The following is a 26297-nucleotide window of genomic DNA, read 5'->3' as shown; positions in this document are numbered from 1 at the left end:
TATGTAAAGAAGACTAGTGTGTTCCCCCTGATCTGTAAGTGTTTGCATATGATGCAAGTATGTGTCATTTTGTCAACAGAGTTACATTTTGACAGAGGAATGTTAGGTTTTGACAGCAGAGTTTAGGTTTTGGGAGTGGAGTTTCATTTTGGCACAGATGTGTATGGTATATTTCCCAGTGTTGTGTCGTGTTTACTTGTGTTTAGAGTTTTGGCACAATGAGCGACGTTTTGCCAAATGTGTTCAAGCAACGGGCAAAAACTGTAAAAGAAGTCAGCTGCCCACACATTGGAAGCAGACTATATCTAATAACTAGTAACTAGAGATGTTCCCTATTTCAGTTATTCATCAGCTTAAAAGAATATACATGGCTCTGGCCCTTACTGTAGAGTGGAGTGTTATTTTTAACCCTGTCCATTTTGTTCTCTATGTTTACAAGGTATATCACATAGTTATTCATCCACGATGTCCATTTCAACAACTGAGTGTTAGAAGTTACCTGGTGTTCATAAAGACTTAAATCTATTTATTGCTCTTTGTTTTTCATACTGTTTATGCAAGATTATAAACATCAGAAATTTTATATTGAGCAGAATTGTGTTTTTTTTTTTCACAATTAAAATTTTGAGTATTTCTCGGTAGATGTCACGGGCAGTGATGAAAGTATTTCCAGATTTTCCCGTCATGAAATTAAAAACATCAAAAGAGAAAATGGCAGAGTAAAGAAAATTGATGGCTGTGGAGATACTACAAGCATCAGGTTGGTTTGGGGGTGAATAAGAAAGAAAATGTGTGTGTGTGTATATATATGTATTTGAATGTATATGTGTGCGTGTGTGTAGATTGAAATGTATTATTCTGTTAGTAGTATTATTATAGTGCACAATGGCACTTTATGCTGTGGTCTAATCGATAGAAATTTTTAAGTACACAGTTTAACATATGCATGAATTGGCCTTCAATTAAAAATGTCTATCTAATGTGTTTTGATCCTGTATTTTAGTTTTTGACACTAACAGCAACTGTGCCATGTACCATATTATTATTATACCATATTATTTTCCAGTTTCTGCTGTTTTGTATTTGTTCTTAGGGTTTGAGTTGTGTGTTTAGTGTTTCTATTGTCCCTACCTGTGTCTTTCTGTTCTGTTCGTGTCCCCAAGTTGGTATTGTGAAACAGCCTGTGAGTTTCCTGTTTTACTTTGTAGGTTTGTGTCTCGTTATGCCCATTAGTTCCAGCTGTGTCCCCTCCTGTCTGCCTGTGCTCCTCGTCGCATCGTCTGTGTCTCTTCAGCCACTCACCCTCACACCGTTACACTCTCATGCCAATCCAGCAACAGGCAATCCACACAGGGTCAGGGACGCGTCCAAGAAATCTAGGTACAGGAAAGAACAGGTCAGGAACTCTAATGAACAGTACTGAGAATCAACTCAATGATTTAGCACAAACTGAGAAGACTCAACAAATCACCAACCTGTGGCCTAGAGTGTCCTGGTGCCACGTGCACTTATGGACACTCTTATGTTCGAACATGGTGTTCGTTATGGCCAAGCTGTGGTTTGCACAGAAGTTCAATAACAAAACACCACTCGGGTTCAGGTCCTGGGGTCCATTCCTCCCAATCACGCCCCTCCAGCTTTCACTGTTGTTGCCCACATGAGCATTTAAGTCTCCCAGTAGGACCCTCCAGTGTCCCACCCAGGGACTCCAAGAAGGCTGGGTACTCTGAACCCCAACCCGGAGGCACAGATAACAAACCCTCTCATCCACTGGGAGGAACCCCAACATACAGGCAGCAAGCTGAAGGGACACCAGGATACCCACCCCAGGCCGCCGCCTCTCACCAGGGGCAACTCCAGACTGAGACAGAGTCCAGCCCCTCTCCAGGAGGCTGGTTCCAGAGCCCAAGCCGTGTGTTGAGGTGAGCCTGACTATATCTAGCCGGTTCCTCTCAACCTCACGCACTAACTCAGCCTCCTTCCCCACCAGAGAGGTGACATTCAATGTCCCAATTGCCAGTCTTGGGGTTTGGTTCGCTCCTGGGCGGCGCCCACAATGCACCCAACACACATTAGTTGGTATCAAATGAGCACAACTGATCATTAATCCCACTCCATGGTCCTTAGGGTGGCACAGTTGCTTCACTCTCTCCTCTTATTCCATTAGAAAGCATTCTGTATGTCCCTAATATAACTGAGAACTTCAATAAAATCTCTGAATCTAACAATATAAAAATGGCACTGAGTCTGTGTCTGCATTTGTGTGACATTAATGTTCCACTTTAAGTTGGAGGTTTTGACTCCCACTTTTAACTCCTTCTCTTAATGTGGACGATCATACAGCTGGCTTCTTGAAAGGGGGGTGGGTGGGGGGCACACTACAGCCAAACTACACAACAGGACAAATGAAAAGAACAATCACAACTTCTCCTGTATCAGTGTGTTGCAGTGATTGTTTAGTTTTACTATCACTCAGTGTTTCTCATCAAAGGCAGTGCAACTGTCTGTGACACTGTAGCACTCTGTCAAGATTGTTGCACATTTGTGTCTCCTTTATAAAGTCAAACAGGATTTTGAATTGTCTGACATTTGCACGGGAATCTGGAGGAGGGAGACGGGCCTTCTTCAGTTTCCTAAGAAACTGTAGTAACTCTAACTCTACTCTAAGAGAGAGATCCACTAATGCCTCGCACCAACACAAACTGGGTTCTGGAGTCAAAGAGCTGTTAGTGTTTACAAATCGAGCGCAGCGACAGGATTGTGTGTCAGAGACAGAATCTCAAAGATTTTTGTGACCCTGATGAAGACCCAATTCTGGACATTCAAACTGTGTTATTAGTGTTTTTAACATCTACAGATCATTATCCAGATATTTAATACAAATAAGCATGTCTTATTTTTGTGTTTTATACATTTGAACTCACATCTCCTGTGTTTAGAAAACAGCAGAACTTTTGTAATTGGCCCAAAAAACGAACCATGTCCGTAAGCGCTGTTTTGAGCCTTTTAGCAAATCTTGCCCTAAACAGCCTGTTGCTGTTACAAAGCAGAGAAAACATAGTGGAGTCTAATTGTTGCACCGTGGAGCTCAGCTGAACTCAGTTCTGGGAGTTGAAATCAACAGAAAGTGTTTCATTTGACACTGAAACAGTTTCTTTTCCATTGTTAAGGTTCAAAATTGAGGAGGGAGAGTACAAACCACTCTTGGTCCAGAAGCTCTTTGGTCAAACAATGATTTTAATGAACACACGTGTGGGAAGACACTCTGTACGCAGACAGCCAGTAGTCCTCGACTTAATCAAAGCATGAACAGATATTTTATAGCATCAGGGTTTGATTTACTGACGCCCCTTCATGCGTCACAGATACATTTTATACATAGATCAGACTTTTAACCCAGAAGATCATCTTCTATTTTCATGGCTAGCCCTTCCTGTCTACCTTTCAGTTCTTGTCTTGTTCCTCTTTCTTGCCGAGACAACAAGGAACGGTTCCTCTTTTACCGAGACACTTTTGCAGTTACAACCAGACATGAGTAATCTCTCCTCTAAATAAATTTAACTCTATGTGTGTGTGTGTCACGACCTCACATGCTCTTTGTGTCACCTCTTCACCTACTGTCTGTGTCTCGTCCTCAAATGCTCTTTCTCAATTCACCTGTTGCACTTCTGACCTTTTACCAGACCAGAAGCTCACTGAGACTATGTGTATGTCTTCTACTAAATAAATGTTTTAACCAAGAACCTCTACTAAAACCTTAATATAAAATGATCTGATATATAAGTGTTTTGTAAGCATGTATTGCAATTCCTTCTATGTTCTAGTTTTCCCTCAGCATGGATCATCTAGACACTCTCACTAGATGAAGCTTAAGACCTTTAAAGAACCTGAACATCAACTCAAATAAGCACAGATATGCAATATGTATAAAATAGTTATAACTGCACCTGGAATACAAAGTTAATTTAATACCTGTATGCATAAAACCTTAAAGCCTTCTTAAAGCTATCTGTTACATTGTTAAAGCCTCGTCTTAGCCTGCTGCTCAAAATAACTTCCTGCTTTCACTTCTGCATACAACTTCCTGTCAGCCTGCAACTCAGTCTTTCTGAAAGAGACACTGTTTAACCCCTGAATGCAATATAAACTCCAGATTATATTATTAATGCAATGGTAATGATGACAATTATTTAACAATAGCAGTAAAATAATTTCCCTGCTCCACACTCCCTCTCTCGACCTCTGGAACACCAGAGGTCGCAATACATTGTGTCCTCGCTCAGACCCTCTCTGGTGGTTTAGCAGGCCTCGAGATCTCCAGGATCCTCGCCCCTCCTGTGGTCGCTGAGATCTTCTGCAAAGGAAACAAAACACCTTTTCTTGCATCTCCCTAACTTATCCTTTTTGGGACTCTTTAATCAAAAGCATGATCCTAATTATGCTCTTAACTTATTGACTTGTATTTATGTATATTCTTCAACGTTCCTCATCACTTTAAAACTCTTTAAGCCCTGCTTTCACGTCCGGTTGCTCGCTCTATTTTCCCTTATCTGATCATCAACATCCTGTGCACAAATTGTCGCTGCTGCAAGTTCCTCTACTCTAAAAGATCCAAAAGAAAACAACCACTTTAATCAATTAAGTTTAAGCATATAAGCAATTACTCCTATATACATTTCATCATAGCTAAATGCTGCCTTGAAACAACTCCTATGTGTTAACACTAACTTCATTTTAAAACCTCACATTTCCTATGTTATAACCCGTTTTTGGTATAGGCTTTTTATTTCATTTGCTCCCTTTAATGTAACAATACCTTCTAATTCTAATTTATCAGACTTAACCAAAATATATGCTTTCCTTCCTCTTTGGTCCTTCTTTAAGTTCAGTCAAAAAGCTAAATGAATTTAGGGCCTTTTGCCTGGAATCAATACTGTCATGTGTGTTTCTTAACTCTGTGTCTGTAAGCGTGCAATCCTTCAATAACTTCAATAACTCATATCAAAAAATGCAATATGTATAAAAATCATTTCTATTTATAAGCTCTCCCCTTTATCCTAAAAATACCTCCTATGTAATATCTGTATGTGTAAGCCTACATTATAACCACTACTTCTAGAAATCAAAAAGAAATCAAAGCTGTTCTACTCCTTCAACCCTCACTAATTTTCCCTCTAAGACTTATTCACAGCTTTGAAAAACCGGCATTGTATCTTCTAAACAGGATTCAGTTCTGTCATGGTCCTGGGCCATGTTGGCCCAGTATTCTTGGTTCCTTGTATTTTCGCTCCTTATTTAGGCCAGGTTTTCTGAAGTGTCCTGTTGTGGTGTTCCCTAAGTGTTTTTCCCTTTGTGACTCTTACCCCCTTGTGCCCCTCTGTGTATTTATGAGCTCTCGTCTCTCTTTGTGTTTATTCCATGTTTCCCCCAGCCTGTTATGTCTGTGTTCTCCCCGTGCTTTCTCTCCTCCTGTCTGAACCTCTGTGTACTTCCTGTTTTACTTTGACAGTCTCTCGTCAGTATGCGTAATATTGTGTTCACTCCTGCCCTGTCTCGTTATGTTTATCAGTGTCACCTGTGTTCCCCACCTGTGTGTAATCTCCCTATGTTCTCTGGGTGTATTTAAGTTGTGTCTTCTGTTATGGTAGTTGCTGGTTCGTCTGTGTTGTTTCCCCTCGGTCTCCCTGCGTCTCTTGTGTATTTCCCCGGACCTCCCTGCATCCTCGTTTCTGGTTTGTGTTATTAGCTTACCCAGTTTAGGTTTCCGGTTTCTTATTTTTTTCAGTTTCAGTTTTACCATATCCAAATGATCAAAAACCCAAAAGGTCCTGAAATGATCCTAAATTATTAAACAATTAAATTATTAAACCCTAAACCCCCCTTTATCTTGATACATTTCATGTGTCAAGATACTATACAAAACTTAAAAATGCCCAGTTTCCCCACTCATGATCCAATCTATATCATAAAAATAAACTTAAAACAGAACAGTTATCAGTCATGTGTTTCTTCAATTAATGATAACTGAGTTACATCAAAAATATTTCCCCTTTAGCATTTGGCATTCTCCCAACAATATACTATAATCCCATAATCTAACCCCAGTCAACAAATTTTCTCTGGTAAAAACAATTGTTTGTCCACATTAATTCATCCTCACTCACATGCAGTCACACCATGTTTTTGCTGATAGTGGAGCTTCCCGCACGATCAGATACTCCACCCTCAGCAAAATGAGCTCAGTCATTTTTTATTTTCCATAGGAAAATATTTCTTTATGCTTTTGGACTGGATTGACTCGCATAAAATCCTTTTTACAGGGACTTACGACCTTGATCAGTCCCCACAGGTAGCTCTCCTCAGCCAATTGTAATCTGGAAAGCCCCCCTTGTATTTGCTCTCCCCGAGAATTTTCAGCGCTGTTGCAGGCCTGCTTAAAACAAAAATGGAAAAAATAGAGCTGATTGTTAGCTCATAAAAACAAAACAAAATCACCTGACAGGTTTTCTTTAAGTGCACTGTTACAAAATAATGGGCCCAATTTTTTAGACATGTCCATGTTTCCTAAAACTCCCTCTATTAAAAACAAAAACAACAACCCAAACCTAACTGACAAAATCAACCCATCACCACAACAACCTCAACAACCTTAAACACACAAAAGTTTTGCCACCACATAATTTCACCTCCTCAATACACCGAAAGTCTCATTAAAACCACACAATTTGCAAACAAAAATCACCCCCTTATGCTCTGTAACATACTTCAATTCAGCATAAAACATAACCCCCTTACAACAACATATCACTAAACTATAAATTTCCTACCCAAATCTGCACTTCTCTTGTCTGCCGTGCTTCCTCTCCTGAAAGTCACTTCCTCAGTCACACACACATACAGGAAGTTCCTTCGTCACCACTCACTCCAGCTAATTTGCATACTGAGTCATCTCTCAATGAGTTGCTGTAACAACAGAAACATATGTTTAAACATTCCCAACTCATTAAATCATTTTATTTCTTTCTACAGTGATCACTGGTTTTGATCACGCAGTACGAGAGAGCACTCCTAAGTCACTCTTTTAAAACTACTTTAATCACTTTTTGTTTACATAACTCACTCCCTTTGTCATATGGCTTCTTCTATTCCTCAATTACAAACTCAAATGCATTTTATTAAACATTCACACCATTGTATCATTCATACAAAATAGCAAGCTGTTCTTCATTGCATATGTTTGTGTTCTTAGCCAAGTTTAATCTGTATCTATGCATTAATCTCCATGAGCTTGTCTTGTCTTCATAAAGTTAATGCATTTTCTGTTTGTGTATGTGAATTTGCATATGTTGCTTTTGCAGTGTGTCAGACTCCTGCACAATTCTCCACTTAAGCCGTCAGTTTCTTTCCCAAATCTGCTAACCCAAATTCTAAGTTCCCACCTTATTAACCGCGTCCCTGCTCCTCAGCCAGAAGTTAGGGCCCACTTGTCAGGTTTATGGAGGCATGGCGCTGTGAACAATTCAACCAGAAACTTGCCTTGGCATGTCCAGTCAAGTTAACCTACAGGTTTCTTCCGACCGCTGCACGTGGAAAATTGATCCAGATCTGTTTCGCCCCTATAGAAACACAACTGAGACATTTTCATTATTTTCATATGTACTTAAACTACCCGTTTCCCTTTCTCTGGTCAGAAATCCCAACTTATGTCATGTATATACGTGTAAGCAGGTCTTCATTGCTTTTCCTATGTATTTTGTTAATGTTCAGTGAGTGTAAGCTGCTTTCTTCATTGCCTCTGTATGTTATAGTCAGGTTTAATTCATGCATCTTTTCTCTGATTTCTTAATTCAAAACTATCTCACTTCTGATTCTTTCCAGAAATAATTTCACATGTAACACTTTGTGTATGTGTGTTTTCTATTCTTGTTTACCTCTTTGTTTGTGACGGTGGACATCTCTAAACCATCATGAGTTCAGGCTTCACTTTCAGTCCAATTACACCCTGTATTCTCACAGTCGAACTCGTCCTGCTTCGCCTCTCACTGGTCACCGTCCTCTTCTCTCAGTGTCCTTTTGTTGTCTTGAATTCCAGCAAACACAGTCTGTTTCTTCTCTGTTTCTCTTCAGTATTTTCCTTTTGGATCAAGTCCCAGCCTGGCAAAATACCACATTCAGTGCCTTTAAACAGTCATGTCACACTGTTCTTACCAGCCTGCTGTCCACCGTGCATGGTTCATCACGTGGTTTCTTCTTTTCTGTTGATCCTCTCAGTCATCTCTTTCAAGATTACTCCAAGCATGGCAAATCTGACAATCAATGTCCAGTGCTTTACCACCGTTCATTATCCCACTGTTCAACTGCCCAGCCTGTAATTTACAGTACATGTTTCCACCTCGTGGTTCCTTACATGCTGCTGCTGGTGTCGTCAGTGTGGTTTCCGTTGCACTGTCTTTTGCCTGCTATTAATTCTTCTCAAGTCCACCATGTTCTGTCGGTCTTCATCAGGAGATTAACTGTCCTTTGAGCTTCTTCTCAGGATGGGGACAAGTGCGAGGTCAAGCTGTAAAATTTTAAGCCAAAATCTGGCCTGTTTTCTCCCAATTATGCTACTCCAGTGGTTTTGGCGCCGTACTCAAAATTCCAGGTTGAGAGAAGTCCACCTTTATTTATCTGTAATCTGTGTTAACACACTAAAACATACAATTAATATCCTTTTCATTTCTTTTCTCAAAACCTCCATTCGCTTTATCTGCCTAGAGTTTAACTCATCTGTTTCTCTCTCTGGGTGCTCACTCGTCACCTTATATGGGCATGCAAACTTCCTGTCACCCACACCATTTCCTGTTACACACACACAGCACGCAGCTGCTCTGCTGTTTCTCCAGGCTAATCAAACTTATTTTGTATTTACAATCTACAAACCCTCTGTAATTCTACTAACTTTTGATCTAAAATGTAGCATCATTCACACAATGATTTCATAATCCTCTCACACACACCTTTTAAATAAACTAAACTCTTATAACATCACTCATGCATCTCTTAAATTAAAAACACTTTCAAACTTTAAAACATCCTACTTTACATCACCAAAGAAATACCTCTCACACCTTTATTCATCATTCAAAACCTTCTAGTCACCGCATTCACACAAGAAATTGAAAAAATAAAACACACCAGCAACTATTGCTGGAGAAAAGTTACTACTGAAAGTAATATGTTAATCTTAAGTATACACAGTGCACTCAATATATTTATATATCTACATCCAACTTCAGTCAATTACTATGCATCCCCTACGGCAACTCAAAACTTTATTTATAGTCCTCTAATAAACATAAATGGCATTTTAAACACACACTCAGCAATGTTTGCAGCAGTATTTGTAAAACCAACTGTGGTTTAAACAGTTCACTGCTTACTCATTTGCATTTTCACACTCACACACACCGTCTAAAAATAGCTCCAGCATTGCCTCAGACTCCTTTCACACAGAGATCTCTTATTTTATATTACAAAGACATCTTATATTTACAACCACTGTCAGATCTGTCAGCTTTAGCGCCTACACAATTTAGACAAATTTAAAATAACCGCCCAGCGGATAAACTCCCTGAGTTTTTTGCGACCAATTCACCAGTATCTGTCCAACAGTTTCTGGCCTCATCTCTAAAGTCCCTAACACAATTTAAAAGCGTCAACCAACCCAAACTTTGCCTGAAGCTCTATTTTTGGCATTACACAGCCAAGGCTTACCCTGAAGTTTTAAGTTAAAGTTACACGCCCGAAGTCCAACTTCTGCTGACCAAAAAAGCGCAGGTACCGTTCCAAACGGTAAGGAGACTCTAACTCCTAGCTTAATTCCAGGATGCCCTGTACCCCACAGTTAAGCCAAACTGAACTAACCCTGTTCGCCGACAGGTCAATGTCGCGCGTCCACGACAAGGAGGGAGCATAACCTCCGGGCTCTGCGCTTCCTAGAACCCCCACGGTTCCGTTCTAAGATAATTTATAATACTTTGGAACAACAGTAAAACACCCAACAAAGTGTAAGACTGAAGCAGGTCCAACCTTATAACCAAAAAATAACCAAATTCCCTAAGATACTAAAAACATTGAGCAGTCCAACTGCTTTTCCTTTTAGCGGTCCAACCGCATTCAATCATTACCAGCAGTCCAACTGCTTTTAAATCCTCAGTACTGTCATGAGATTCTCATCAAAATCAAAGCAGACATTTACCGGCAACTTTTACTGAATAGACATTTAATTTTATCATCCAATTCAGCACACTTCGGATAAAATCAACAGGCCTGTGCCTACCTCTTTTTAAAGGCGCCTGTCCCCTCAGTTTGGTTGCCGGGTCACGCCTGCCTGTCTGACCACAACGGACCATACATCACCGTCTACACCTCCAATCCTCCCTCCTCAACCACCGGACGAAGCCCCCAAATGTTAAGGTTCAAAATTGAGGAGGGAGAGTACAAACCACTCTTGGTCCAGAAGCTCTTTGGTCAAACAATGATTTTAATGAACACACGTGTGGGAAGACACTCTGTACGCAGACAGCCAGTAGTCCTCGACTTAATCAAAGCATGAACAGATATTTTATAGCATCAGGGTTTGATTTACTGACGCCCCTTCATGCGTCACAGATACATTTTATACATAGATCAGACTTTTAACCCAGAAGATCATCTTCTATTTTCATGGCTAGCCCTTCCTGTCTACCTTTCAGTTCTTGTCTTGTTCCTCTTTCTTGCCGAGACAACAAGGAACGGTTCCTCTTTTACCGAGACACTTTTGCAGTTACAACCAGACATGAGTAATCTCTCCTCTAAATAAATTTAACTCTATGTGTGTGTGTGTCACGACCTCACATGCTCTTTGTGTCACCTCTTCACCTACTGTCTGTGTCTCGTCCTCAAATGCTCTTTCTCAATTCACCTGTTGCACTTCTGACCTTTTACCAGACCAGAAGCTCACTGAGACTATGTGTATGTCTTCTACTAAATAAATGTTTTAACCAAGAACCTCTACTAAAACCTTAATATAAAATGATCTGATATATAAGTGTTTTGTAAGCATGTATTGCAATTCCTTCTATGTTCTAGTTTTCCCTCAGCATGGATCATCTAGACACTCTCACTAGATGAAGCTTAAGACCTTTAAAGAACCTGAACATCAACTCAAATAAGCACAGATATGCAATATGTATAAAATAGTTATAACTGCACCTGGAATACAAAGTTAATTTAATACCTGTATGCATAAAACCTTAAAGCCTTCTTAAAGCTATCTGTTACATTGTTAAAGCCTCGTCTTAGCCTGCTGCTCAAAATAACTTCCTGCTTTCACTTCTGCATACAACTTCCTGTCAGCCTGCAACTCAGTCTTTCTGAAAGAGACACTGTTTAACCCCTGAATGCAATATAAACTCCAGATTATATTATTAATGCAATGGTAATGATGACAATTATTTAACAATAGCAGTAAAATAATTTCCCTGCTTCCCTGTTTACAAATCGAGCGCAGCGACAGGATTGTGTGTCAGAGACAGAATCTCAAAGATTTTTGTGACCCTGATGAAGACCCAATTCTGGACATTCAAACTGTGTTATTAGTGTTTTTAACATCTACAGATCATTATCCAGATATTTAATACAAATAAGCATGTCTTATTTTTGTGTTTTATACATTTGAACTCACATCTCCTGTGTTTAGAAAACAGCAGAACTTTTGTAATTGGCCCAAAAAACGAACCATGTCTGTAAGCGCTGTTTTGAGCCTTTTAGCAAATCTTGCCCTAAACAGCCTGTTGCTGTTACAAAGCAGAGAAAACATAGTGGAGTCTAATTGTTGCACCGTGGAGCTCAGCTGAACTCAGTTCTGGGAGTTGAAATCAACAGAAAGTGTTTCATTTGACACTGAAACAGTTTCTTTTCCATCCATGAAGGAAGCTTTTGTATTTCACTCAGCAAAATATACAGTCTGGACTGCACAACATTTCAGACTGCATGTGATCTGTGCAGAAAAACATCGAGCTTCATGGACACACGCAGGTCCTGCTCCACTTCCTGCTGTTGCCATGGCTTTGCTCTCGTCTTGCATTCAGTCTAATTACAGCTTCTTATTCAAACTCTGCACGTCACTAATTCCTGGTCTCTCCTTGTTGAATACTTTTTATCTTCAGCTGTCCTTGAAATCATTGAAAATCATACAGTTATGTCTATAAGACTTTGGACAGAAACAACTTTCTCTAACTTTGGTTCTGTAAATTACAACAATGAATTTGAAATGATACAATTCAGATGTAGTTTCAGCTTTAATTCAGTGGGTTGCATTAAAATGTGAGGAACTAAAGCATTTTTTAGAATTATCCTATGGAGCTCCGCAGGATGTGCTGTATCAAGCATGCACCAGGACGAAGGAAAGACGGGTGGACTTCCTGGTGGAGCTTGCAAGAGAGCTGGCTCACTCTCATGTAGCTGGGAAGAAGGCAAGAAAAGAACAGTTGCTTCGGACACAACCCTCCACACCTAGCCCTGGAAAAAGAGCCATGTGTCAGGTCAAACACAAATGCAAGAACAATCATGCCACTGTGCGATGTGTTCACTGCTACAGATACACATGTGGTAAATGCAGACTACAGATACCATGGCAGTGCCAGGATTGTGAGTGATTGCTGAAAATGTTGAAATGTACTCACTCACTTTTTATTATTATTTGTAAATATGTGTACAAATGGTTGGTTTTTTGTACTGTTTTTAATCAATAAATCTCAGCAACAAAGGACATACACCCATGTGTGTTGATTTCTCCCTAAGATGGCAAACTGAAACACAAGTTTCCTTGTGGCTCAGGAAACTAACCACTCCAAGTTGGTGACTTTTGGAGATTTATTTTCCTGGATGATTGAGAATGCATCAAGATGAAACACAAAAGGAAGTTCACCGCTTTTAGCAGCTCCCCCCCAGACAAACAAAGAGGCAGTTGGCAGTTAGAAATCAGCAATCATTCACACACCCCCACTCCCCTCCAGAATTCTCAGGTAACAACCTAATTTACATATGAATGACTAGCCAATTTAGCTTCCACTTGGCTGAAGCTAAAGCCTAGCTAAAAGCCTACCAGCCATTTGGCAACTCAGCCCATCACACGTCCACGTCTCTCCTTGTTTCGTCTTTTATTATGAAAGGGTTGTGTTTCCATGTTCAGTGTGTTTCATGTTGCTTCCCCTGTGGTGTCAGGTTCATTTGTGTCAGCTGTGTTTCCACTTCCCTCCATTCTCTTCTGTGTATTTAAGTCCGCTGTCTTCCTCTGGGCAGTGTTGGTGCGTTTTCCTCCGTTCACGTTATTCCGGGTTTCAGGTTATCTCCTGATTCTGTTTAGGTCCATGTTCATGTTCATGTTTTTTCATCAGAGTTTCTCGCATGCACCTCCTCGGATTCATGTTCATGTTTTTCTTGTCATAGTTGTCATAGTCATACCGAGTTATTCCCAGGATAGGTTTTAGTTTTAGTTTCCGCTCCTGTTTGCTGGGCCTTGTTTTGTGTTCGTGTTTTTCAACCTAATAAATGGTTTGTTTTTTTGTTAAGATTCAGTTCCATCTCTCCCTTGTCTGCTTCCGGGTTCATATTGCAATCACATCAGCCACAGTGACAATAAACTTAGTTTGATTTTTAACTTTCTTTATTTTTTCAACAATATTATGTATATATAAACATTTTGCATCTTACAATATAAAGCCTGGATCCTGCACATATTGCACTTTGAACTTGAACTGTGTTGTCTGTTTATTGGAGATTGTACTACTTGAATTCATTATCCTGGTGATATAACACATTAATTCTCCATTTGGAATCAATATAGTATATAATACAGTATCTGTCTATCCATCTATATAGCTATTGAATTGAACTGGAGTGAATGGAAGAGAATTAAATAATGGATTTCATGTTCATGTTTATCTATGTTGTAACAGTGACGACTTGAGACATCTGTTTGGCACTATATGAAGAGAATTAAATAAAATTTAAATGAAAATGATATTAACTGTATTTATACATTTTATATTTTTGGATGAGACACTGTCAGTGTGCTGTTATATAACTCAGGTATTTTTAAGGCCTGACTGGTGGCATTGGTGCCCATTGCTTTACTGTGCTGTTGGATGTGTATGTGGGCTATCCCTTGTACCTGACATTTGATTGGGCATCACTGTGTTGCTATGGTATGATCCTGGTAGTTGTTGTTAATAAAACAATAACAAATTCAAATTCAAACATTGCTGCATTCTTCTGTCACTGAGGATTCCAAACCTGCACTCAGTCTCCTCATTACTTTGGTATTGAACAGACAAACTTTGGAGCTCCTGCAAACTTTATTAACAAACTGCAAATATTTTACACAAATCTGCGACTGACAACAAACACAGAGACTTCAAACAATCACTGAAGTAAGGACTGAAAGATTTACTTTAAAACAATAATGATTAAGACCTTTTTCGTAAGGTTGTTTTCCCTTGATTGCCAGCTGTTACTGTTTTTATCTTCATATCTTTCATATTTGTCCACCTGAACAATGCTTTAATGATACAGTTTGAGAAGTTTGATATGAATTTATCCAACTGACTTGAAACTGAAACTGACAACTGTCCCATAATCTTACACAGAGAAACCAAATCCTGCGTCTTTGCCTTGACAGACGCCTAAAATGGCTCGAGCTGTGGTAAGTTACCCTTCACTGTGTCTGTTTCTAAACATTAAATCGTGTGAATTTTTAAAGAAAAATCCAACAACAACAATAATAATATGTAACAGAGCAAAACGTCAGATGACTTGAATGTTCCTCTGCAACACAAAGTCAAAGTCTGCCTCCTCCACAGGCAAAGGAGAAGCTCCCACGCTCATCCAGTGCAGACCGTTGTGCTCTGGACAATGAAGTTCCCGCTTTCATGTTCCGACCTATCAGTGCACCTGCATGTGAGCTCCTAAGTCCACCACCTGCTGATGCCAGCCTTCAGTCGAAGGACACAGACAAGATCATGCATCCAGATTTGAAAAACGATCGTTCATCCCTGGATGATGAAGTGACATTTTTCATGTGTCCTACTGATGTTCCTCTGCCTCCGAGACCTCCACCCACTGCAGAGGTAGGTCTCTGCAGAAAGCGCAGATATTCTACTGCTTTTTCTGTGGAGGATGAAGAGGAACATTTGATGCCCAAACGCATGAGGCTGATGAGTTCTGATGTACCAGTTTCTTCAAATCCTCCACCTGCTGATGCCAGCTTTCATGCAAAGGACACAGACAAGATCATTAATCCAGATTTGAAAAACGATCGTTCATCCCTGGATGATGACGTGACGTTTTTCATGTGTCCTAGCGATGTTCCTCTGCCTCCGAGACCTCCACCCACTGCAGAGTTAGGTCTCTGCAGAAAGCGCAGATATTCTACTGCTTTTTCTGTTAATGATGAAGAGGAACATTTGATGCCCAAACGCATGAGGCTGATGAGTTGGGATGTCTCTAAGTCTCCAGCTGCTGAGAAGGAGTATGTTTGATTTACGTGTCCTGAAGATAAGAGGTCTGAGTTACCTCTCAGCTCCCTCCAAGGCCATCCACCATCACAGGTCAATAATAATGACACTGACCAGTGTACCATTCTGCTGCCTCCTGAAATCCCAGTACCTCCAAGTCCTGCCCCTGTTGGAGTTCTAGAAACTGTTGATTTTCCTTTTGTTGATAATTAAATACATGTTTGTGGTAATAAATACATTTTTGAGCAAATACATGTTGAGATGATTCGGTTGATTATGATGGTTATAATTATCCAAACAGTATTATTCCTAATAAGATCTTTACTTTTTATACTTATTTTCTCCATGACCTATTTTGATGTCTGTTTTGAAGATCCACTCATATCATGACAGTATGCTTATTCTCAGTAGAGTGTATAGCCACATGTGAACAAATAATAAATTAAAGTCACTCATTAACAACTTACCACATACGCCGGAGCTGAATTCAAGATGTAAGCAGACGTTTCACAGATATCTTGGTTGTCTTTCCATTTCCTACACTAACAGTATCCTGAGAATTGGCTTATAGAGCTGATATAAAGGTGAAATTTGATGACTTAATCGAAGCATCATCAGCTTAAATGCAAATGAATCCACTGTACTTGAGGTAACCTAACACTGACCATGAACGCCACAATCACTGTGCGCCAGTCCAACACAGTGCTTTACTGTGAACTCACCACAGTACTGCAAACTAAAGTGTTTATCTTCCAGTCCAATCCAATCCATCTTTATTGAGAAAGCACTTTAAAAAACCCAGGACAAAACCAAAGTGCTGTACAGTAAATGAGTTAAGAACAATAGAATAAAACATAACAGTAAAAAAATAAAACACATAATACATAAAAAATGTAAACAGCCCTATATTTCAAAACAAGATAAAACAGCAAAAATAAACTAAAAAACTCAAACTAAAAACCAACATCTTACAAGGTGTCAAAGGTCAGGGTGAAGAGATGAGTTTTCAGGAGTGATTTAAGAACAGGCAGAGAAGAAGCCTGTCTAATCTCTAAAGGCAGATCGTGTCACAGTTTCAGAGATGCTGCAGCAAAAGCACGATGTCCTCTAAGTTTACGCTCAGTCCTGGGAACATTCAGGAACAGCTGATCAGCTGACCTGAGACAGCGGGTGGGTTTATAAGACTGTGGCAGCTCAGAGAGTTAAGATGCAGCTAGGTCATGGAGAGCTTTAAGAGACATTAATACCAATAAGCTGCTAACATGATGTTGTATTTTATTTACATGTCTGTTTTAGCACTTTAACATTTGCATCTGTCTAACTGGCTAACCATGCAAGACTATTGTAAGCATTGCTCTGTAATAGTGCGACATTTTGGACCCCAGGAGGTCCTTCTGTATCTGCACGATGTTTGACCTGCAGTCTTTATAGCCGCCTATGTATATTCTTTTAAACCTTTTTATTGTTTTTAAATGATAGTTACGGACCAAATGTTAAACTATATAGTTGAATATATAGTTAAAGTGTTTCTCTAGATACAGAGAAAGGTTTTACATCAAAAGGTCATCTGTCTGCATATAAAACAGAAGCTTTCATGTAGATGCACTTCCTGTTTAGAGACTTTGAGGTTTAGGTAGTGACGGGGGTGATTTACTGAGCGTGTAAGTTTTCCTCCTGTCAACACACTCTACAATGCCGCCCACATGCCACTCCTGTCCAGTCTTGAAAGCAAAACATGTATGTATAGTATAAAATGGTGAAATGCTGATTTCCATGTTTCAATTGAATCACTTGATTGTAATCAATTGATTGCAGAGACTTTTGTCAAGACCCTATAGAATCAGAAGTCCCGTGAACATGCACTAATAAAAGCTGCAGTTGTAATAAGGGATAAAGTGGTGTGCACAATGTGTGTTTGGATAAGATGTCAGTAATGCATTCACATTAAAATCACAGGGTTTCTTTCTTTTTCTTATTTTTCTTACATATCATGTAAAAAAACACTCCTGCAGCATTTTTTCTCTGCCACAGATTTAGGAGAGGAAGAGTCCAGCATTTCAACACTTATGCAAATGTTAGTTTATTTGATAGGTGCATCAGTAGTAATTATTTAAATTAGAGTTTTCAGCAGTGTTGTTGTATTTACAGCAAAGTGCCTGCAAAGTGTAAAAAACCTGTAATAAACGCACACGCATGCGTCTTCAGCATTACTGGGTTTCTGCAGCTCCTGGTTTCCTGTTTAATACATTCACACAAGCAATCAAACGCTATGAATCGTTCCACAATGTTTGCAGTCACTTTTCTTATCCCTCCTGACTCAAGAGCATAAAGCGATCTACGTTAGCTCTGGGAATTCTGACGGTCGTTCAGTAAATCTTTGTTTAATCTCTTTATTTGCTTTTTGGAGAAGTGAAGGTACAAAAACCTCGTCAATCAAATTTGCTTCGGTGGACAGAAAACAGCCGTTGTAGACTGTTTGGGGTTACCTTTTATAAGTATTGAATTTTCAAAAGTGAAGTCAGTTCTTCTGACCAGGTTCAGACCAGGATGAACACAAGTATGATACTGGACCCACTAGAGAACTGGTCCCAGCTGTGGGTTCACCTCCTCCTGCTGAACTCATAGGACAGACTCTAATGTAGCATCACGTTCATCGGTCACTCCTGACCTCCTGTGAAGCATGACGGATGTGTAATTAATGACTTCATTATTTGGGGGCATTATTGCTCTAAAAATCATATTAATAGTATTATTATTATTGTGCTTTAGGCTGCACTGATAACGCAGAGGTCTCTTCTTCCTCTGGGCTGTTTAAAGGGCCAGTTTGTCCAAAGCTGTGTATATACCAGCTGCTGTCAGGCTTCAGATGTCTGCATTAGTCCACAGTCCACTGTTTGTAAGCCATTGCTTTACTGCAAAAGTTCCCATCTACTGTAAAGAAATGGAGATAAGCAGGCACATAATATGAAAAGGCATGCTGTAGCTGACTTTGTCTTTTCTGATCCATCGGTTTGTGTGGCTCTTTCCACAGGAGGGACCTAACCCACACTTTATTTACTTATATGATAAGTTTAGTGGAGTGTAGTGCAAAATACACAGTGTTTACTTTTAATTTAACAACATGAAGCTGCATCAAGTTTCCATGGTGACTGCTCAAGAAATTCTGCATTCATAAATAAACATCAGACTGTCAAAAGAGCTCATCTGTGCGAGACCACCGAGCTGAGAGCATTTTCAGGTCCAGATCCCCCGTACGCCATCGTTGGAGAGCAGTTGACGTTTTTCTTCCTGACTTTGATTTGAACACGTTTAAATGGAAAAGAGTCAAGGAATCTATAAGCCTATCAGGGTATGTGACGCTTTTGCTTTTACTGCATTTCAGTAATTTGAAGAATTTGATGTCGTTTTAAAAGTTGACAAACTGAGAATCATTTTAAGTAACAATGACTAAATTGCTATTTCTTTGACAGGTGTTGTTCAACACACCGATTTATGAAACAGCTGTAAAGATCTGCTGGTATCTTCCGGGCTACAAGGCTCAGGTTAGACCCAGATTCATGCAAACCAAAGCTGACAGAAAATATCAGGTCATTTCTGAGGACCTGAGAGTGGTGGTGATTAAATGTCTCCTTTACTTTTAGGTTGCGATAATGACGGAGTTTCTCAGACTTCAGCAGGAAGATCTAATTCCACCGAACCTCACTGCTGAAGATCTGAGAGATCTTTTGGTGGAGAAGAGCAGGGAGACGCTCAGAGAGCAGTGAGTTACTGTCACACCTGAAAGTCTGTTTGTGATGACGTGTAAGTGCTGAGAGAAAACCTCTGCTTTGCTTTCTTTTGAAGGCTGTGGGAGTTTGAGTTAGAGGATTTTGACGAAGAGGAAGCCAAACCTCTTCTAAGGCTGGTAAGACGAGAAAACCCACAAGACTTTTTTTTCATTACGTGCACATAACCTTTACACATAAGCGCACTGTAAATGTGTTTTCTGTTTCAGGTGTGGGCGGTGAACGTCAGCAATAAAATGAGGGACGTTGAATTTGAAGCCAGGTTGCTTCTTCAGTTCCCAGAGGCCGTACCTCCTAAATTTCAGTGAGTCACATGTAACATACAGTTATTAACCCTGTAAGACCCAACCCATCAAAAAACAGCCAGAAAATTCAGATTCTTTGGAACTGAGATGTTTATCAACCCTTTAAACAAAAGCCACACATGAGTTCTTTGCTATGTCATGTTGTGTATGATTTACTTTTATTGTGTATTTATTTTTTGTATCACATTTGATACACTGGGTGTTTTTGGCAACTTTGTGTTAACGACAATGTTAACTTTAGACTAAAAAAGAGTTTTGTCCACAACATTTAGAAATTATAGCAAGTATTGATCATGTTGATGAGATCGAGGTCTCAGAAACTCATGTATGATACAAAGGTGGTTACAGGGTTAACAGTCCAGCTACAGTGTTTCAATATTTAAATGATGCTTTGAATATGTTTAACAGATAACTCTTATCATGTTTTTCTACAGAGCACCTAAATTCCTCAGCGCGGTGAAGGATTACGTTGAAATCCTGAAAAAGAAGCAGCAGGAACAGCCTAACAGCAAACTGCTCACCGCACAGGAGGTAGTGATCGAGGTAGTTCCCCGCGTTCTCCAGGGCTTCTGGGAGCTTCCTCCTCGTCCCCTCCTAAACATGGCCTCCCAGAGTCTAAGTATCCTCTCCACCAGTGTCACCAAGGCCACTTTAGATCGTGTCTCCAAGAGCCTCACGGCGATGGAAACACAGGCCGTCTTCACCCGCTCTATCCGAGACGATCTGGTCGACAGCATCCTGACGGAGATTAGACAGAAATTTCCTGAAGAAATTCTGTCTATCCAAGTTGCAAACTTTGCACCCCTGTTGCTGAAGACCATTGCTGATGTAGCAAGGATCCGGATATGTGAAATCTTTGAGCCCCCTTCAAGTCCTGATGTGAAGAGCACAAATGGTGAGCGCTCCTCTGACGGCCTTTCAGTGGCAAATGTTCCACCAGCCGAAGAAGCTCTGTCAGAAAGTGTTGCAGAGCCCGACGTTCCCTGTGAGGAACTTCTTTCTGAAAGGGCATCCAGTCTGAGTACTCGAGACCTTACGATCGAAGGAGCTCTGTCAGAAAGTGTTGCAGAGCCCGACGCTCCCTGTGAGGAACCCTATGGCGAGTCCAAATCCTGTGTTGAAGGTGAAGATCATATGATCAACGGATCTTGTTCTGAAATTGGGCCGGTTCCTGATGTTCCCTTTGAGGAACCTTTTCCAGAACCTGAAGCCAGAATGAAGTCCGAAGACCGTCAGAGCAAGAAGAAGAAAAAGGGCTTCTTCAAAAGACTGAGAAGTCTGTTCTGCTGCTGTTGCAGACCAAAAGTCACCGACTGACACTGAAGCTGTGACCCAGTGTTGGTGTTGCAGTAACTCTAAATATGTAAATATGTTCCTTAATGATTGTTCTTCATGTTTTTGGGGGTTTCTTTAGTTTTCAGTGGGCTGGGTGTTTTTTCTCCTCCGTGTTCTTTACTTGATTCTTGTTCATAGTTCCTGATTTGTTTTCCTAGTTCTTGTTTCTTAGTTTGTAGTTTCTTGAGTCCACCTGAGTTTCCAGCAATAAAAGCTGCCGATTCAAGTTTCATTCCACGTAAGAGTCCTGTGTTTGGGTCCTACTACCTGCCTGTCACAGCACACCATGACAGAAACTTTATAAACTCATTCATATTTCTACACGAGTCTCCAGCTATGTTAAAGATTTTTTTTCTTTCAAACATTTGTAAGAATCTCTTATGGTTCTCAAAATACTTCCACAAGTCCAGTAAGTGTAGTGCAGTAACATATTGATGGTATTATTTTTAATAATTATTTATTATTTTTAATGCACTTTGAACTGAAACTGGTATATAAAATGTACTTCCTGTAGAAAATGCAGTGTGAATGCTAATAGCTGAATAGCTTGAGTTGAATTTTTATAATTGCTGAAATCTTTGGTGAAAAACATGTTACAGTTTTTGCCCGTTGCTTGAACACATTTTGCAAAACGTCGCTCATTGTGCCAAAACTCTAAACACAAGTAAACATGACACATCAAAATATACCATTCACATCTGTGCCAAACTGAAACTCTGCTGTCAAAACCTAACATTCCTCTGTCAAGATGTAACTCTGTTGACAAAATGACACATACTTGCATCACATGCAGATCAGATCAGGGGGACACACTAGTCTACTTCATATAAAACACTGCAGTCTTTCATTGTCATTGTTTATTCTGAAGGCACATTTTCAGGAGACACAAACAACCAAAAAAAGCAAATAGGCCTACTCAATATTGTCCACTGCAGCACCATCAATTCAGATAAAGCAAAACACAAACATAATACAGTAATAGAAAAAACACTATACTGTACACACAAAAAATCATGACAATTGTGCATACGTGGGCTCATGGATCCCGCCGTCTGTTGGGGTCTGGCCACAGGACCTCATCGACATCGCAAGCAATGTCTTCTCCCGCTGGGCACCGGGGAAAATATCCTCTTGCATGTCGAAACCATCCATGGATTGCTGTCACCTGAATGTAAATAGAAATATATGTGGTGGCCCCTAGAGACAAAACACGTACAAACTCCAAAGCACATTTCTAGCTTGAACTGAACTTCCAAAACAGAGCTACCTAGAACAGCGGTCCCCAACCCCCGGGCCTCGGACTGGTACCGGTCCGTGAGTCGTTTGGTACCGGGCCGCGAGAGTTGAGGCTCAGGTGTGAAATGTCTGGTTTTCAGGGTTTTTATTGCTTTTCAGCGTTATTTTGTTATCGTTTTTATCATTAACTCGGTTTTCCTGGGTCTTTTCACGTGTGTTATGAATAAATCTTCTTTTTCGGTACCGGTACTAGTTTTATTTTGTTGTATTTATCCGTGACACCTTAAAGGCCGGTCCGTGAAAATATTGTCGGGCATAAACCGGTCGGTGGTGCAAAAAAGGTTGGAGACCGCTGACCTAGATCACGTAAATGACACAATTGAAAGCATGAAAGCATATGTGTATTGTTTGTGTATTTATGCACAAGCATTCATATATATTCAAATCATTAAAAAACAAAAGTTCATTTGCCTGTTACTACCACACACCAAATCTGGTCGTTGGTACTTGGTGAACTGAGAGACACAACAGCAGAGGTCACTATTAATGCTATAAAAGAGGCCTTTGCAAGACATGCAGTTGCCGAGACTGTGGTATCGGACAACAGGCCGCAAGTTTCATCAGAACAGTTCAAGCACTTTGCTAAAGAGTACCAGTTCACACATGAAACGAGCAGCCCCAGGTACCCCCAAGCCAACGGGGAGGCAGAACGCGCTGATCGTACCATTAAAGACTTGAAAGGACTGTGACTACAGCAGAGCACTGCTAGCGTGCAGGGCCACCCCACTGGAACATGGGCTCTCACCGGCACAGTTGCTCATGGGGAGACACCTGCGTACCTCTCTGCCACAAGCTGCTGCGAAGCTGGTGCCAAAGTGGCCCGACCTACAGGCTTTTCGCGAGAAGGATGAGGAGGGGAGGCGTGAGCAGGCAAAACACTACAACCGCAGACATAGAGTCAGGACAGAAGGTGTGGATTACTACTGAAGGAACCACTGGAGCAGTAGTTGGACCTGCCAGTGCTCCCAGATCTTATGTGGTAGAGACAGACAGGTTTTCTAAGGAGAAATAGGAGCCACCTCACACCAACAGGGACTGTTACCAGATCTGGTCGAGCGGTGAGACCTCGTGTAAGATTGGATGTGTAATTCTCTGAAGTTATCCATTCAGGCCCTATTCAAAGCTGGCTTAGGCTGTTAGAGATGTTTACAATTATGTGTTTCGTTTAAATGTAAGTGAACAAGTGAGAGATGTGTATCATTTTAACGTTTGATAATGCTCTGCATTCCTGTTCTTGTGAGCTGAGTGAGTCATTGTGAAGTATGTCTTTAGCTAAAAGGAGGTGTAGCGGGAGACTACTGTACCCATAAGGCTGTGTGTGTGTGTGTGTGTGTGTGTGTGTGTGTGGGGGGGGGGGGGGGGGGGTGTATGATCTAAATTATAATATTGCTGACTGTCTGAGGCAAAATTTCCCCAAATCGGATCGAATCATGGATTGAATCGATTCGGGCAAGGGCGTCGATTTGGCATGGACGGAGGGGACATGTCCCCACCAATATCCAGCGATTATTGAATTGTCCTCACCAATAATTTGATCTCTTCGAGTAAAGAAAAGCAAACCTGATAGAAAGAAGAAAAAAAAATCTGTCAACGTCTCATTCACCCAGCGGTGCCGAAAGAGTTAAATTACGTCCTGTACTGGAGTCCTACCTCATGTGACAAATATGGCCAATGTGATTGGCTGAACCTTTCAGGGAGCTCTGTTGAGTTTTAGCAGCGGCAAGCCTGCGCTCCCAGGAGGAGAGGAGGACGGCAGCAAAGAGGAAGAACCTGGATATAAGAAAGTATTTTTCAGAGAAACCTGTAAGTCACTTAAAGCCAAGTTCACTCATAATGTCACGGTCTGGCTGGCAGACCGTGGGGGTGTAGGGAAGGAGGACACAGGCGCGGTGCTCTATGTACAAGCAGTGCGTTTATTTACAGCGATGGACAGACATGACAATAAATCCCGTGCTCTCCCGACTCCCGTGACGTGTCCTCTTCCCAGTGCTAGTGCTCCTGTCTCCGCTTCTCCGTGATGAGCACCCCGTGCTCGCTGTCCTCTCGTCTCCCCGTAACTCCTGGGGACATAAGCGAGAGGAAGCCGTCAGACACACAATAATGCAGCAGACTCAAACTAGGAACTGGTCGAGAGACTGACGTGAAGCCACGCAATGATCCAGCGTCGGAGAGAGCTGCACCACACTCTCAAATAGCTCCTCCGACAGGCCTGATCAGCTGCAGGTGTGGCCAATCACCTGCCAGGGCCACACACACACACACACACACACACACACACACGTCTACAAGCAGGGAGAACGAGGGACAGCAATACAAAATACATACATTATAATATTAGTCCATAACTGCTCAGGGTCCTGGGTCTGACACATAAAATGTGTCCGTCACAATAACGTTGCAGGCTATGCTAGGCTTTGGCCCACATCAGTCTAAAACTGTATGTAACCATGAATAACGTGTTTTGGAAACTAACAGCACAACATGCAGCACTGTTAGTTCTCTCAGTCTCAGAGCAGCGTTTCTAATTCTAATCTAAGTGAAGCTGTCAGAGAAAACAGCAGCCTCGAGCAGCCAGGATATTAGTTTACAGAGGCTGTTAGAATTATATGCCTAACGTTAAAATGTTGGTGACACAAGAATTTCATCTTAATGGCACTGACGTATTCATAGGTCATAGTTATGATTTTGCAAATATTCCACCTTGTAGTGCAGTTTGCACAACTTGTTTTAAAAATGCACTCAGCCTACAAACATTACTGATCAGTCAAGATCTGCACAAAGTGACAGACACACTGAAGCAGCTCCACATTTTATTCTTATTGTCATGTATGTCCTATTTGTCAGGTGACAGAAGAAGCAACACAAAGCTCAGAGAGCAATGGTGACACAAGATCACAGGTGGAATTGGATGATGACGCAGAATGAGAAGAGCGAAAGTGGATCGCTAAATGAAACGGATGAACCAGAACTGGTTTGTAAAAATGCTGCAGCTTCAGTGGTGTGGAACTGGTTTAGCTTTCGTCCGTCAGATACACAACAAAGCACTATTTTTGGTAGAGCATGCTAGCGGGCCGTCGTTATTACCGTGTTGTTTGGAAAATACGGCGCACTTAAAATCAATCCTTTGATTTTTCTGAAAGTCGACAGAGCCCCTTATAACCCCGTGTGCCTTATGTATGAACTCTGGTTGTGTTTACTGACCTCGAAACGATTTTATGTGCACGGCGCTCGAAAATCTGTCAGATGTTTCAGTACGACTTTGCTAAGCTACCACCGCTTGATGGATTGTCGGAGCGTTACGGCTGTCGTAGACAGGAGCCTCGCGGAGTGAGCCATGTCTCCGTGACGACCAGGACACAGCAGTCACGGACGATTGGCTGTGAGAAGTAGGTTCAGTTCATCTATTTTGTTGACGACCGACCGTGCGCTGGTCAGAAAGATGCTCGGGAGCGGTGGTTTGAAAGGCTGCTTCTTTAGCCTGGCCAGCAGGCCCGACAGGCATCCCCGCTTTTGTTTGCGTTCCTTCCGCCGCCTGCGTTTCTTGGCAGAGCCGATAACAATCCACGGAGCACCCGATGTTCTCGCTATCTCTGGGGGGATGTTGTGCACCCTCTGATAATCACTGGTAATGGGGATCTGGCTGTTATATCCGATCTTGCATAATTCCAGATGGTTGTAGGAAAATTTGGCTTCACAATAAGGAAAACAAAAGAAGAAGAAAAAGTGGAGAAACAAAAAAGAAAGGCACCCAAGTGGAGAGCATAGAGCCGCTGCGTCTGTGCGCGCCGCCATCTAGTATACTTCTTCTAGTACACAGCCTGGAGGTGTGTTTGGGGTCATTGTCCTGTTGAAAACTGGTCCCTAAATGCAATTTCTCAACGAGAAGTTTGGGCTCGGGTGAGTCTGCGTGCTGAAGATATCTACCTATTTGGAACCATGGTAACAGGGTTCTGGCTGATCGGAGCTGGCTTGAGAAAGCGGAACCGGCTGTTCAAACCCCCACAAGGCTGCCCGCTGGGATTGGAACGATGGGAGAG

General features: G+C 41.1%; 1 protein-coding gene and 1 long non-coding RNA gene across 2 annotated transcripts; one reads left to right on the top strand and one right to left on the bottom strand.

Moving 5' to 3' along the window:
* The first annotated feature begins 17758 nt into the window (after nucleotides 1-17758).
* On the top strand, nucleotides 17759-21196 carry LOC146682046 (uncharacterized). Its single transcript, XM_085448480.1, has 6 exons — nucleotides 17759-18888; nucleotides 19010-19081; nucleotides 19181-19299; nucleotides 19383-19443; nucleotides 19534-19628; nucleotides 20064-21196. The coding sequence occupies exons 1-6, from the start codon at nucleotides 18853-18855 to the stop codon at nucleotides 20944-20946; spliced, it is 1266 nt and encodes a 421-aa protein (XP_085304606.1). The 5' UTR covers nucleotides 17759-18852; the 3' UTR covers nucleotides 20947-21196.
* An 874-nt stretch (nucleotides 21197-22070) lies between these two features.
* On the bottom strand, nucleotides 22071-24434 carry LOC146682045 (uncharacterized). The gene is made up of 3 exons (XR_014918012.1): nucleotides 24401-24434; nucleotides 23911-24320; nucleotides 22071-22129 (listed from the first exon to the last, which is right to left on the bottom strand). It is a non-coding gene; the product is annotated as an uncharacterized LOC146682045 (long non-coding RNA).
* Between the last annotated feature and the right edge of the window lie 1863 nt (nucleotides 24435-26297).

This window comes from Copadichromis virginalis, linkage group LG23 (genome assembly GCF_057382275.1).
Source record: "Copadichromis virginalis isolate Kocher_CV1m ecotype Utaka linkage group LG23, C_Virginalis_male_GT1.1, whole genome shotgun sequence".
Taxonomy (NCBI): Eukaryota; Metazoa; Chordata; class Actinopteri; order Cichliformes; family Cichlidae; genus Copadichromis; species Copadichromis virginalis.
The sequence above is the reverse complement of the archived record's forward strand: the minus strand, read 5'-3'. Positions and strand labels throughout refer to the sequence as shown.